A 14,953-nucleotide genomic window follows, 5' to 3' on the forward strand; every position below is an offset into this window, starting at 1 on the left:
CGCGCACCTGATTTCTAAAGGCTTGCCTTCGTCGCATTCCTGAGTATGGCTTTCAACAGGTCACCTCTTTGAGCCTTCGCTAATGCAACTGTAGGTGGCGGTGACGGCATCAGCCCTGACAAGACGACGTACGGCAGTCGGTTAGAGGTGAGTTGGAATATCGGACCACGGCAGGTCTCGGCCAAAATCGTGAGTGAGGAAAATAAGGCGCGTGTGGTGTCTGTGCGGCCTTTGGAGTGCGCCAGGCAAGGGACGGCACGCTCAGTTCGTATGGCACTCAACCTACGCTCCTGGGGAGCCCCGCAAAGCCTACCCCTAGGTCAATACACCGTAACTACCTCACCGCGTCTGGTCTTTTGCCTTCCGCCTGCTCCGCTCCTACAACGAACACGACCTTTTCCTATGCATGACAACCAAACCGTATATGCACACATCGCACCCGTCGCTACCATGCTGCGCTGCCATATTAGTTAATGCGCTGCGGTTCGATATTGGGTTGCGTGACAAGAGGATGCGTTGAGATGCGCCAGGCTGTTCAACAGCGATGTTAGCTGGGTTGCGCTGGGGCACCATTGCTGCTACACATCCGATAATTTTGCTGCGCGATGTCCGATGGCCGATGTCCGGTGTTCGATACACTGACCTCAGGAGGCCACCGGCGGGGTGCTCCGACCACCGCCCATCTCCCGACCCGACTCGGACTTTGAGGCACAACTCGGAGTCCAGTTTGTGGAGGGTCGCGAGGGCATCCTCATTACGGAGCTCAATGAGCTGTTCGAAAAGGTGGGGATAAGGCTTGTCACGGGTCTGGCTTCGGAGTTGATGTGTGTACACTGGTTCTGTCAGTTGCGTTCTTCGTATACCTTCAATGCCCCATCCTGCGAATCTGCCACCCGCGTTCGAATCCGGACAATGTCCGGAACCCTTTATCCGAATGCTCGAATGCCTTCCATGGACTTCACCTGCCTGTCCACCTTCCTGGCAGCCTTGGTTGTTCGGCGGGTGTAATGTCTCTCGTTCCCGCTGCTTTTGTCCGTCGGCCGCTAGGTGGGCTTTCCTCGACGTGACCCAGACCGCCTCCGGGTGGCGCTGGAGAACACGTATCACATCATCTGGGTGCGTGCGGCTCGACAGAGCCGCCTAGCGAGGCAGGTGGGTGGGTGGCCGCCGGAACGAGGGGGAGGGCGGTTGTGCAGAACTGGCAGCGCGTGGCTGCCTGACTGAGGTTGTTTCCCCTCTCAACGGAAGGCCTTCAGAGCGAATGCGCGCTGTGCATTGTGGGACGGGGTTCGGGCTGCGCACTCTGAATTGTGGATGCTGTTCATAACGCAAGGATTCATGTCAGGCGGGATTTCTTAGAAAAGAGCATTGCGATTCCCATAGGCAGGATTTGAACCTGGGTACCCTTAATTTGGCGTGGGCAACCGTCGCACTTGTGCGATTCCACACGCCATGTGCATTGTGCTTGCGGTGTAGTGGGCCAGGTGGCAGCCGATGGGAGCTGATGCAACACGCAACTGCGTCCAGTTCTGGTGGGATTTAAACTGGAGTAATTTAAAGTGATTCTTACGTTGCGTCGATTTGGGACGAACCTTTAACCCTGCATGGGTCGCGCAGGGCCAGATAATTGGCTTTGCGCGGGCAACCAGCGACGGGGTGCTTTCAGCCACTGTATGGGATGTGGCGGTCAACCCTGGCTGGCAGCGCTCCGGGCTGGGTAGGGCCCTCATGGAGCGGCTCACGAAGAAGCTGGTGAGAAGCGGGGCGACTGGGCGAGAGGGCTGAGGGGATAGGTCATTGATGCGCAGTGTGACACTTTCCCCGGGCTGATGTGCAGGTGGAGGATGGCATCCCTACCATTACACTGTACGCGGAGCCACAGGTGCGTCGTGTTGCAGGGTTAGGTACTAGGGAGACCCAACCGTGGGTGTCGGCGGTAAATGGCCACTTGGTCATTTGCAAGGTTGCTGTGTATAGCACCCTGCCGGTTTCGGGAGCAGCTATACCCCTCAGTCAACCAACCCCAAAGCATGCCGGACACATTGCGAACAGGTTATGTGCATTATGTATGATTATGCATGATGTTACGAAAAGCTTGTTGTGTAGCCCCGTGTTGGGATTTTAACGAAGGGTGCTAGCACGGCTAGCGATGCCGTATCATTGTGGCAATTTTTGGCAAAAAGGCAAGCTCTGGCCGCGTGCCTAGCCTTGGTTGCGGCTCTGCGCTACCGCCAGCGCGGATGCGTAGTACTAGATGAGGAGGAGGAGCTTCCAACTCATGAGTTCCTGTCACACCTTTTACCGTAGATCCCTCCCAGGAAATTTCGCCGGTAAACAACGGCGCAGCCTCCCTGGCGTCCCAGCACACCTATAGAAATCTGTTCAAGGTCAACCCCTGTGCGAATGGAAGCTGTGATCGTGAGCGAATCGTTGCCCCCGCAGGTCGTTGGGCTGTACGAGAAACTTGGCTATGTGCGTGACCCTGACGGCATCCGCGGCATGGCGTTCCAGCGCCGGAAGAAGGAGAAGGCGTCCCTGCTCACACGGGCTTGAGCTGCGAGGGGAACGTGGTTTGGTGGCAGAGTAGCTGCCTGCCTGCTGGCTGGCTGTAGGCGCTGTTCTGCGGTCCTTACAGCAGCTCGTTTTACTGCGTCGACAGCAGCAAGCTGTACATGCGGACAGCCAGGTAGGCGTGTATAACGTGTGTCGAGAGCAAAGCTGAAAATGAAAATTATCATTTGGGCGCAAGTCCTGAAAAGTCGGGTGCAGGGCCCCGATGGCCAATAGCCATTTTGTGCGAGTTGCTGCTTCTGGTGGTGTAGTGCTCGCGGCTATGCAGCGTGACGCCTCAAGCTGCAGCTGCTGTTTTTGATGTCGCGGGAAGTATTGCTGTGGTGGTGTATGGTTGAGAGCGTGCATTGTGCATCGCTGTTGGGATCACGGAGACACCTGTGAATACAATGTGAATACAGCGCGGAGGGGCGCTGGCGCTTTTGAGCTTATGAGGGGTTGATTGTTGCTCGAATGGGCAGAAGAGGCTGTGTGCCGGGTTTCAATGGTGAGGTTGGAGATATTGCCGTCGGTGCGCGTGTGAGCTATTCGGCGCTGTGTCGGTGCGGGACAAAATCTGTCTCGCACTGCTGCTGGGTTGTCTGCGTGGACAAATTTTGATGGGATTTTGGAAGCAGTATGAAAATATGTAGGCTATTTTTCCCGATTTTGTACCCATCTTTTTCCGTAGTGGCATCGTGCGAACTAGGGTAGTCTCTGCTTCTTCGAAGCCAAAGGGGCTCACGGCCCTGGTCCAGCCAGTTGCCCCGCGGTATTCCGCGCGAGAGTCTGTACGCCATTGGGCTGCAAGCGGAGTAACGGTGTCGTGTTTGGACTGTACGCTCATTATTATGGATGGATAGCTGTGAGGGCCGGGTGTGGCGGCAGCCGGTGTTGGAGTGATGTATGAACCTGGGTTATAGACTTGTTGCTACGGTGCCAATGCAAAAATCCATGGACGGTGCATTGCGCGCCGCCTCCATCTCAATTGGAATGGCTGAGCGTCTAGCCTCCTGGTAGTGCACGAACCCAGTTCCCCATCGCCAGTCGAACTGGAGATATAAGATGTGCGTGAGACGGATCAGGAGGCAAGGAGGGAAGTGCTGGAGCAGTTGGCATGGATGGGCTTCTGGAGTTGCGGATTGTGGCGGAGCTGAGCCATAAACAGCTATTCCAAGGAAGTCCAAGGAAAGAGCACCGCAACCCCTATGGCATAAAAGGGTCTTATCAGATTGCACACCCTTGATCAGTTAGCTACAAACCAACCGGTCGCTTCGGTAGGTTAACCGACATTTTGAAATAACGACGCGGTAATCGACCACTGGCCTTACCGGTCGGTCACCTTACCGACCGGTAACCTTATGGTCCGGTGAACTCCCAGTTACTGGGTCGTTAGCTCGTCATGTCGGTTACCGTACCGCCCAGGTACCGAAGGGACAAATTACCGACAGACAGGTTTGGTAGAGTTACCGGCTTGTGACAAGCAAGGATAATTGAAATGATCTCGATAACGGCACTTGGCGACAAATGCAGAGGAGCAACTGCCTCCCACCCATCGTTCAGCAGCTTCTGGTCAGGCTTTGCAGCTGCATACATATTGGCCGGTTCTATAAAGACCAACCTTAATTTTCCGCGCGAACATGGTGAACGAGGTTCTTCGGCGTTTTTGCACACACAGCAAATTGCAACAATAAAATTGGTGCAATGACGAGCATTGGATCCTAATTTGGTCTTGAATTTGGTCCAAGATTTGGAATTCAACTCCGTTCTGCGGATGTTTAACCTTGCCTAAATGGGCAGTCCTGTTAGGAGTTGAGCTGACTTGCTGGATGGACCGATTGTGGCGGGGCCCTGCAAAGTTGAGCGGCGTTTATTTCATTATTGCTGATGGTTGTGTGTGGTCGTCAATTGTGCATGGGATGAACTGAAACAATTTAAAGGTATAAATTTCTTTGGAAAGGGGTAGTTCCGTTCTTAGTTATTACATCATTTCGCATCTGGCCACAACAATATGGAGTTCAGCTATGGCTGCCCCACATCTTGTCAATGGAAGGAAGAAGCCTCCGACAATCGCCACAAATTCGGCTCGGCAGTATCGAGTACGACCAACCCCAACGAATACGGGCGAGCACATGCTTCACACCCGAAACGGGGCGCATAACAAATATTTTCATCGTGCGGGAAGAACGATGCACACCGACCCGTCATTCACTGAACAGAATGCACGATTGAGGGAAAGCGTAGCAGCATAATCGTACGACTCTCGTCCATGTCATTAGTCTTTTACGCCAACTGGCCGCAATCGGCGATGACAATAGGAACCCGGGTCTTGCCACTGGAGGAGCCCTGACCCTCCAGCTGCTTCACCACGTCCATGCCCCGGATGACGCGGCCGAAACTGGGAAGGAGGGGAAGGGACACAAGAAATTGGCAACATACTTTAATGCAAGATCGGGGGACGTTTTCACTAGCACAACAGTGTCTGCGCGAGAAGCTACGCGCAGAGATGACCACGGGTGTGCAATTTTAGGCAGCCGGTTCAGGCTGCAGCATGGCTTCATTTGGGCCAAGGACAACAAGACGGGTGCAACGCACACATTCGATGCCGCCCTGCGGTCCGCGCGCTTTAGGCACTTGGCGGACATACCGTCACCTCGGAAGTCATTGGGCCCAACCTTAATGATAAACAGGTTGCAAAGAAGGAAGGCAGATGAAGCCAGGAACGCAGTGCCTTTGCCCCAAACGTGCCAACACCATGCTCCAATCTATCTCGATGCCAGCGCCTCAATACACCTAAGAAAAACGTGGTGTAGGTGGAGCGCAATCCGCCACTTACAAACCAATTCTCAGCTCGCACGGCCAACTTACACAACGTGCTTGCCGTCCAGCCAAGGAGTCGACACCGTGCAAATGAAAAACTGTGACCCGTTGGTGTTGGGGCCAGCCTGCATACAAGAGATACATATCCACAGGGAAACCCCCAAAGGTGGCGCGATGCATCATCGTCAGGCGATGTAAGAACACCTACTTGTTAACCTAGACGTACGGCCACGCCGCAAGAACACCACGAGATAATTGACAAGACAGGAAAACAGAATTACGATGAAATGTACGTACATACAAGGGATAGGCATTCCGAGCTATCATCGCTTGCCGAACGGGCGCAATGGGCCCAACTGCCACAACGATGTACGGCTAATACGTTTGAAAGCAACGCGGTTTGAATGCAACGCAGCAAGCGCCCACGGAACCTACGTTAGCCATAGACAATATGCCTGGACCGGTGTGCTTCTCACTAAAGTTCTCGTCCGCGAACTTGGTGCCGTAGATGGACTCGCCGCCAGTGCCGTTACCATTGGTGAAGTCGCCACCTTGGCACATGAACTGCGTAGTTCATGGGGTAAAGTGTAAAACGACACAGTCAAGTGCCCAGACAGCAAGGCCGGGTGGTAAATACTGCTGTCTGGAAGCCTTCTCCAGTATTTGATTATAATGGGACAAGGCCCTGCGGTGTTTTGGTCCTATGTCTCACTCACGTCGGGGATGACGCGATGGAAGGTCGAGCCCTTGTAGTGGAGGGGCTTGCCGCACTTGCCGACACCAGCCTCACCTGGACGCATGGGTTTCACATAGGTTTAAGTACATGACAGTACATGATGATACATGAAAGTTGTATAATTTCCTTCCTACAGCTTAACGGTGCAAGAATATACCCGTCCACTGCTAGGTCAGACATACGTACCGGTACACAATTGGCGGAAGTTCTCTGCGGTCTTCGGCACTTTGTCCTTGTAAAGCTGCGGTTAACGCAAGGGAAGGAACACAGGAATGCGTAGGAAATGACTGGCAGCGCCAAGACGCGAGTCCCGTCAAGCGCACAAGTCTAGAAAAGATTGAACATAACGTATAATGAACTGCGAGGGATAAGCGCTGCACACGAGACGAAAGAATGGCGCTAAGCTTTAAGTGCTGCACATGCCGGAAGGGCCGCGATAAATGCAACGACACATTCCCCCATATTCCTTTATTGCAATCAAAGAATTTTATGAAAGTAGCGACGTGGGGGCTGCAAAGAAACTCCTGAGTCAAGCCAAGTCAGGATGGCCCGGATCACAACGCCGCCAAACTCATCAACATATGACACCGTTGAGTGTGCGCGATATGCAAACGACACATACCTCCATCTCAATACGGCCAACCGATCTTCCTCCGGCAGTCATGTCGAAGTAAACGATGGGGTTCGGCATTTTCGACGGGTGTTATTCAATACACCGGGAATACACTCAGTCTCTGGTTGCTAAACCTGGCGAATACGACTCTTCACACAACACGAAGGCTCGTTGGCGCGCTATCATTCCAAAGTACAGACGGAGCCCGGACGACAACCGTACAGCAGCCCCCCCTGCAGTTGTTTGAGCTTTTTTGGGTTCTCATTCCATTGACCTTTGGCGTATTCCATTGCTAGGCTCTAACAGTGCTTCAGTCATGCAGTGCAAAAACTATGAGGAATAATGCGTTAACGTGTTGATCAAAGGTATTCCCCGCGAATGCACTCATCCGGTTGCAATATTTTACGCATTGGCATTTTATCTGTTATTGTCATTGCTCGCGCACTTGAACCGAATGCATGCGCCGGCTGTAGACGTATTCTTCAGGCCTTAACTAGAAAAACAGAACCCCGTTTCGTAACCGGTGATCAAAGTTCCTTGAAGGAACTTACCTTATATAATGCTTCGTTACAAGTAGCGAAGGCATGACATCGATCATGATCGCATGTGTATCGGGGCTTGTAAAGGATTGGTGCTGCCTTTCGGTAGCAAAGCTGCACGTGCATCCCGGAAGCCAGGCCTGCAACTTCCCGAAGCATATGTCGTTGCGACAGCTGAGCTAATACACCTCTCCCAAGCCTAATAGCACTCAGCTGTCCATGCTGTACGCTGGAACGGGTTTACAGGTCGCGGAGCTTAGCACATGCGTCAGGTTGATGCCATAGTAGGGTTTTCGCTCTAGGTACCTCATCCGGCGGAATGGGGATGTGCCTAAGGGGACACACGTGCACCATGTGTTGGCATCTTGTGTGCATCTACACCTGACGCAAGCGACAACGCGTCTGACAGCATTGGGCGGCATGAAAGCATGAAGCTGTCTGATACGCATCGAACTATCCATCCGACTATGGACTGGTTGTCCTTCTGTCGTCGGAGCCCATACGTAACGATAGGGGGGAAACAGGAAAGGCCGCCTACAAACAGTGATGAGTGCCATACAAACTTGTACCATGCAGTCAGTGCGGAAAGTGGACACTGCGCCACTCTGCAAACACACAGGTGCCGATACATGCGAACCGATACATGGGAGCATGGGCGCGTCCGGTTTTGGGAGTGTCGTACAGACCTATGAAGCTGGAACTCGAAGCCAGCAAGAAAGATGATTTTACTGCGCACAAACGGTACAGGACTTTGGGCCATCTGCCGTGACATTGGCCATGGGCATCCTGAGTTCTCCGCAGAACCGTTAAAATATAATTTGCATAGCTGCGCACCTTGCGCCACAGGACCATGGCACCAGTTCCTGATCCGAAAGCAAAACGTTATGATCGCCAGTTGCGCATATGGGGCACGCATGGGCAGCAGCGTTTGGAAAGCTGTTCCATCTGCTTGCTCAAATGCGGCCCCACAGGCTCGGAGACATTAAAAAATCTTGTTCTTGGAGGTATTGCTTCATTCACAATTGTTGACGGGGAGAAGGTTGAGGCGCGCGACTTGGGCAACAATTTCCTGGTTAGCGCATCTAGCCAGGGCGAGCCACGCGCAAAAGTGGTGACCGAACTTTTGCAAGAGCTAAATGAGAGCGTATCGGGGAGCTATGTGGAGGAGGTGCCGGAAGTGCTTATCACTGACAACCCACAGTTCTTCCACAGCTTCGACCTTGTCATCGCGACACAGGTAGCCAAGGGTAGAGCATCTGCGCAGCAAATGGTTTCCCTTACCATGAAAGAAGCCACCTTAAAACGTCATGCCGAGGCCCATGCGATACGGCTTGACACTGATCCCCCCCCTCCCGTCGAGTCCTAAGGACAGAGGACGATGCCTTTTACCCGACAGCCTGTCTGATACGTCCCCAGCGAGGTGGCTGGCTATGTTGTAGTAATAAAAAACAGTTATACACCGGAGGTTGGATATTGGGAGTCAGCACGCAAGGTGGTCTGGCATAGACCCCAATGTGCAGGGTAGCTCCTAGCAGTCCGCCCGCAACGTTTGGCTGCCTATGGGTCCCACTAAAATGCCACGTGCCTACATACGCTCGTGCCATCAGAGCCCTGATGTTTGTGCGATGACCTGCGTCGCTGCTGGCTGCACACCGACACAGATGCGCGAGCAGGATATGGTTAAGCTGGACGAGATCTGCAGGTCCACAGGGCGCGCCAAGCTGCTGATCATACGATCGTACGGCCTCGTGGGGTACCTGCGGGTGAGCTGTCACGGTTGCCAGGTTTCCGCATCATTCGATGGGGCCAAGAGACCCTGGGCAGCTGATTGTTCATGTTCACGGTTCATACGCTTGGGGAAGCGCCTCTGTCAGCAATGTCAGCAATGGCGCAAGGCAGTTCGGATGGGGCAAAGCTTGCCAGCTGCACCTAAGTGACAGAGCTTTGGCGGCATGGAAACGGGCTTTATCCGACCCGTTGGCGTTGGGCCGTACAGTGTACGGACTGGATTCGTTTCTGTCAGTTAGCGGCTTGCCCCGTAGACTCGACGTTACTCGTGCGTGCTGCTCATCCCCAGGCGAGTCTCCCCGAGCACCACATAGTGGAGTCCAAACCCGATTCACAACTCGACGATCTACGGTGAGCTGCTGAAAGCTGGAGGAGGGTGATTAGCGGCGCGAGGGGTTTCCCCTTGATGGAAATGAAAAGAGCTGTCTTACACGGCCTGGCGAACGCACTTGAAGAAGCAAGGGGAGGCACCCTAATCTCCTAAGCGATAAGGAAGGTTTCCTCGAGGACGATTTTGTTTTCCTCTAAACAAGTAAATATCTAGGCTTAAGTAGCTATGCACGGTTCAATTCCTGGATGTGGTGTCGGTGTGAGGTCGAAGGATGTGCACACATGATGACGATCATAATTCGCAGCACATGGGGGGCCATGGAATGGAGGTCCGTCTTGCTTGTCACCTTCCGTACACATTCCCTCGCCCTTATCTTCAGGTTGCACCAGCCGTGGCCGGAGCTGTTGCAGTTCGCCAGCTCCTTTGACCTGTCGTCCCTCGATGACATTGCCCATTCACACATGCCGTACGGTAAGGCCGTACCCGAAGCCCCTTCTCCGGCGGATACCCCCGTGCGCATGCGCGCAGGCACGCAAGACCTAAGCCCCATACTTCTCACACACTGCAATAACGGTCCACATGCGTTTTACTTAGGCAAGAGTTTCTGTCTGCCAAAATATCGACGAGGTCCCGTTTCCGGGCGGCTGGTTAACGGGGCAGAATTGCGCGTCCATGCTACCCAGGCATAAAAGCATGGTAAACTGATCGCTGCCGCCGTCCAACCGGTCATCCAGTGATCGAGGCTGATTCTCTAGCACGACCGTAGCTTGCTAGCTGGCCACTGCGCGTCGACTCATTGGCCATGGTGGCTTGTGCCCGAAGGCTCCTTGGCCAACCGCTGCCGCCACTATATCTTTCCCTCGGTGTGCGCGCGTGCGCTGCTGCTTTGTTCCTTTGCGCTGTTGCTAGTTGTTATACTGCTACAGGCGGCTGAGCGGTGGCGGGCAGCGCACGGGGGCCTGCTCCCGGGGACGTCCTCAGCCGACAAGTCTGCGTTCAAGGCGCAGGTGGCATCCATGCGGCGCACCGTAGATGGAGTTCCCGTGCAGGTGCGGCAGGGGTCTGGCTGGACATGGGAGTTTTGACGACGATGGTGTCGCGTAAGCTCCCACGAGTTCGCGAGGCCCAGGTACAACAGGACAGTGTGTGTGCACGAGGAGGACAGTGGACTCAGGGGGAACAGGAGGGCCAGGGGTTTGGGGCAGATATGGCGGCAGGTGGGCCGGGGGCAGAGCTGGAGGCGTGAAGATGGGGACTTTTGTTTTTAACTGTTTGTTGAGTTGTTGGGATGCCGGAAAGAAGGGTGCGTAGGGGTGTATGCACATGCATGGTGCAGCAATGGTGGTGCGGTTTTCATCATCGCAGGATGCGTGCAGTTGCGACCTGTCTGTGCCTGGTATATATCCTGCGCCTGGTATATATCCTGCGCCTGGTATATATCCTGCGCCTGGTAAATAGCACGGTGGCCTGCTGCGCAGGAAGAGAACTTTGACGAGGCGTTGAAGGCGGCCTTCCATGTCTCGACCCCGTACCGAATTCGTAAGTCGTATGCAGTATCGCGATATTGTTGGATAGATAAAAGAGTTGCAAACACTGGATAATTGGGTCGGGAACGTAAACATTTCTCGGTGGCCGCCATAAGTTTGTCCACGCGGTCCGCATCCTCTTCATCTTGTGAACAGCGCGGTGTCCACTTAGCGATTTATTGTGTGCTGCTGTCGCGGCAACAAACGGAGTCCCGTTGCTGTAGACTTGACCTTGGGCTCCCCATCCTCCGCACGTTACCGTCTTCTTCATACCACGGTTTCGTCCTTCCATGCCCCTTCACTTCACACCCTGCGTTAGATTCGCGAGAATAGTAGGAAGTGATTTAGTTACATCAAAGGCTGATCCGCCTTCTCCTGGGAACGCTTCCTTACACGGCTGTGCAGCCTCAGAGGTCCGGGCTCTCCTTGACGACGAGGCCGCCGGGGCAGGGCTTGGGCCCGGGAGTGATGAGTTCTGGGTCATGGTCGCGGCGCTCAAGGAGTTCGTGGTGGGTGGGTCCTTGGGGTGCTGGAACCGGCAGCTTTTGTTGGTGTGTGGGTCCTTGGGGTGGGTGGGTGAGTAGCGAGAGTAGCAGTCCAGATGTTGGCCCGATTCTGTCGTTCAGGGATCCCTCTGGGTAAGGGAATGAGCAGCTGCGCTCCATGGAAAAGCATGCAGTAGCTCAACCACCATCACCACCACCACATCCAACTCCCTGACAATGCCCGATTACCAGGTGCAGGCCTACTCGAAAGCTGTCCATAGCCCCTCCCTTCCCACCCACCCGCGCAACTTTGACTTGTAAGAAAGGAGACCTCTCGCCGATGCCGACACCGCCCCTACATGACCATTTTGCTGAACACTGTCGACATGTTGTCGGTGCGTCGGCCCGTGTGCCCTCAGGAGGATGAGGGTGCCGGTACTCTGCCCCTGGAGGGCTCCATTCCAGATATGCACGCCACAACGGAGTGAGTGCCCTGAGGGCTCTTTGCGTGGCGGGGTGAGGTGTGGTGAGGGGAGATGAGGGGAGAGCAGTGGGAAGCGGTAAGTTGCTGTGGGTGCCGCGGGGAGAGGTAGCCCTTTTGCTGCGCCTTGCAGGCGACTCATTTTATGTCGGTGTTTTAATATTATCAAAGAGAGAGATGCATGGGCATACTGTCGTTGCATTATCCGTTTGATATCTAGAGCGCCGGACCTTTCCGTCATAGCCCATGCGCCGAATGTGTCCATGTGCTTCATCCCTTTCTCTCTCCTTTCTCTCCTCCATTGGAGCGAACTCTTCCATGCCCTTCCCTAGTGCCGCCCTGCATTGCCGAGTCCTGCACGTTGCTGTTTCTCTCACCACCACGCTGCCTACCATGTCTGCAATGCAATGCCGTCCAACCTCGTAGCATGTACCTTCGGGTGCAGCACCTGTATAGGGAGAAGGCAGAGCGGGACGTGGCGGCAGTGGAAGCTCACGTACGGCAGCTGCTGGCCCGACTTGGGCAACCCGCGGACTCCATTTCGCACGACACCGTCCGGTTGTACTGCCGCCATGCACGGCACCTGCGTTGTGTCAGGTTGGTTAGACTGAAAGGGGAAATGGAAAAGTGGTAGCGGCTCAGGGTTTCTGAGGCGCCCCCAGTGTGTGGCTGGTGTATTGGATACCCTCGTGGCTCCCCGTCCCGTCGTGGATAAAAGGTGGCAAAGGAAGATCGACACCCCGGAGCATCACAACGTTATCGCTTACAACGCAGAGCGCTGGCCCCCCACCTGGCCTCTGGCTATGGCCATGACAAAACGTTTTGCACTGTAGGCTCACGCAGTCGCCCTTACCGAGCGCTCATGTCACTCCCACCGGCCAGCTTCCTCATGCTGTTCGCGCTAACATGCATCATGGCTTGGTGGACCTCATCTGACCATCGTCCGGCAGGTATCGCACATTGGCTGAGGAGACGGGCCCGGAAACCGCACGAGGCAGTGTGCTGGCTGCTGCGCTGAGCGCCGGTGGCGGCGGCGGCCTCGGATTCTGCGGCGACCTTCCTCCGGGCTCTTCAGACGCGGCGCTGTACGTGCTGCTGCGGGCGGCTGACCGGTTCCACGCGCAGACGGGTCGCTACCCAGGGGCACCCACCGCGGACCCTCAGGATGACCTGCCGCTGCTGCGACAAGCGGCCATGCAGGTGCGAACACCGGCCATGGTGGAGACGGCACAGTCCGCCGCTAGTAATGAGGGAGCATAGGAGAGCGGAGAACAGGCGAGGCTGCGTTTCCTTTTAGCTTTGCTAGCCTTGTTTCTTCGTAGAGTGGCAAAGAATGGCCCGGAAGCGCTGCAGCCAGCCAGGGTTTTCACGCTTCCTGCACGTCCGTGACTTTGCTGCCAGCACACACTTACTGGTGTTGCATGTGTGTATTGCACGTGGCGCAGCTGCGGGAGCTGTCGGGTCTGGGTACGGAGGAGAGGAGGGCGTAGGTGGAAGAGGACATAGATGCAAAATGGGGTCTCAGACCTTCACCCGGGTCTCCACGAGCCGCTATTGCGGGACCCACCTCCTGGCTGTGAACCCGCCAAGTAGCGCCAGGCGGCCTCCGCTCCCTGCCCTTGCGTTTCCTTCCCAAGCGCGCCACGAGCGAAACGTGTCAAGCCAGGCACCACGGCGTGTCTACGTGTTTTTGTTTCCGAAACGGAGCGGAGTGGACCTGGTTCCCTCCCTCGCAGGTGCTGGCTGAGGTCGGCCTGGGTGGAGGTTCCAAGTCCCCGGACAGCAGCTCGGGCAGCGGCGCAGCGATCATCAGCGAGGACCTACTGGCGGAAACCTGCCGCGCGGGAGCGGGTGAGCACTGATGTCCTCACAGGCCTCACAGGAGAGGGGGGACGGGTACGGGTAGGCCAGTAGATAACCAAAAACTGTGGGTGCATAGCACGTGGGGAATTGGAGCGCGAGGAACCCTAGAGCTGTTTCCGTGGGGAAGGGAGGGCGCATAGCCATGTAGAAAGAACGCGTGACGTAACCACATGGTCATGGTCGTGTTTCCCGGGCTGAAGCGCGGGAGGCCGGGGGGATGGTGGCGGCGGTACTGTGGGGAGTTGTTTTTTTCAGGATAGGTTGGAGAAAGGGGGGAAGGGTTCATGAGGGACGGAGGCTCTATAATAGAGGGGGCTTAGGCTTTGGGAGGCATCATAGCTGTGCTGGCAGTTGCTGAGTGCGCGCGGGCGCATCCGTTGCGGACCTGAGGGTGCGCTGGGGACTGCGTCGCGGTGCCGGTCGCCGGAATGTACGCACCACTGCCCTGAAGGCAAATTCCTCCGGCATGAGATGGCCATCCTAGGAAACCCGCAAGGAGTTCGGAGGCTGTCCCGCTACGCCCACGCATGTTCAGTTTTCTGTCTGACCTCGTTCCAGAGACCCATCTCCGCACACGAAATCCCAGCTTCGTCCACCGTCCTTACCCTGCTCAACCGGTTTGCCCTGCCTCATCCCGCTGTCGCCAGCCGAGCTTCATGTAGTGGCTGCTTTCATGGGCGGCGTGGCAGCGCAGGAGGCCATCAAGCTCGTCACCCGCCAGTTTGTGCCTATCGCTGGGACGCTCATCTACAACGCCATGTCCTGCACTACCACCGCCCTAGAGTTGTAAAGAGGGGTTCCCCCGGCCTGGCCCGTGGCTGGGCAAGCGGACGGTTGGGCATCTGGTATAGGGTTGCGAGATGCGCTTTGCATGCATGCCGCACCAGCTAACCGCACGAGTGCTCCTGAGTGCGCGTGTTTTGCGTGCTTTTCCTTTGTCCCGCTGGAAAGGGTCGTGTGTGGTTGCATAGCCTGGGGGCTGTGGGTTCAGTATCATTGCAAAACCTAGCGCAGCAAATTCAGGATTGAGACGAAACGAGCTGCATGTATTTCTCGGCTGCAGTGGTGTTGTGGCAGTGACTGTCGTTCAGGACGGTGCACAGGTGTAGCAAGCGGGCGTAACGCGCGTCAGCGCGGAGGGCATGAAATGGAGAGCCGGTGGCAGGGTGGTTGTGTTCGTGGTGCGGGTAGCTAGGCCGCGCACGGAGTGCAAACAAGCCA

General features: G+C 55.6%; 4 protein-coding genes across 4 annotated transcripts; 2 read left to right on the forward strand and 2 right to left on the reverse strand.

The window, feature by feature from the left end:
* Positions 1 to 669: 669 nt before the first annotated feature.
* VOLCADRAFT_64094 (uncharacterized protein) lies at positions 670 to 2,553 on the forward strand (the record flags this gene model as incomplete). Its single annotated transcript, XM_002953745.1, has 5 exons — positions 670 to 783; positions 1,048 to 1,152; positions 1,624 to 1,752; positions 1,838 to 1,882; positions 2,443 to 2,553. Coding segments are annotated over 5 exons (504 nt in total), but the record flags the coding sequence as incomplete, so codon positions are not given.
* Positions 2,530 to 4,146, reverse strand: VOLCADRAFT_106129 (uncharacterized protein; the record flags this gene model as incomplete). The annotated part of the gene is made up of 2 exons (XM_002953808.1): positions 2,530 to 3,354; positions 3,969 to 4,146. The coding sequence occupies 2 exons, from the start codon at positions 4,144 to 4,146 to the stop codon at positions 3,053 to 3,055; spliced, it is 480 nt and encodes a 159-aa protein (XP_002953854.1). The 3' UTR covers positions 2,530 to 3,052.
* Positions 4,147 to 4,504: 358 nt separating this feature from the next.
* On the reverse strand, positions 4,505 to 6,872 carry VOLCADRAFT_109901 (uncharacterized protein). Its single transcript, XM_002953809.1, has 6 exons — positions 6,729 to 6,872; positions 6,293 to 6,347; positions 6,087 to 6,160; positions 5,806 to 5,934; positions 5,419 to 5,495; positions 4,505 to 4,948 (listed from the first exon to the last, which is right to left on the reverse strand). The coding sequence occupies exons 1-6, from the start codon at positions 6,795 to 6,797 to the stop codon at positions 4,834 to 4,836; spliced, it is 519 nt and encodes a 172-aa protein (XP_002953855.1). The 5' UTR covers positions 6,798 to 6,872; the 3' UTR covers positions 4,505 to 4,833.
* A 1,123-nt stretch (positions 6,873 to 7,995) lies between these two features.
* Positions 7,996 to 14,522, forward strand: VOLCADRAFT_82490 (uncharacterized protein; the record flags this gene model as incomplete). The annotated part of the gene is made up of 12 exons (XM_002953746.1): positions 7,996 to 8,495; positions 8,920 to 9,021; positions 9,336 to 9,397; positions 9,757 to 9,848; positions 10,287 to 10,414; positions 10,856 to 10,916; positions 11,309 to 11,412; positions 11,808 to 11,872; positions 12,296 to 12,466; positions 12,820 to 13,069; positions 13,642 to 13,720; positions 14,380 to 14,522. The coding sequence occupies exons 1-12, from the start codon at positions 8,109 to 8,111 to the stop codon at positions 14,520 to 14,522; spliced, it is 1,644 nt and encodes a 547-aa protein (XP_002953792.1). The 5' UTR covers positions 7,996 to 8,108.
* Between the last annotated feature and the right edge of the window lie 431 nt (positions 14,523 to 14,953).

The sequence above is a fragment of the Volvox carteri genome (genome assembly GCF_000143455.1).
Source record: "Volvox carteri f. nagariensis unplaced genomic scaffold VOLCAscaffold_38, whole genome shotgun sequence".
NCBI classification, from domain to species: Eukaryota; Viridiplantae; Chlorophyta; class Chlorophyceae; order Chlamydomonadales; family Volvocaceae; genus Volvox; species Volvox carteri.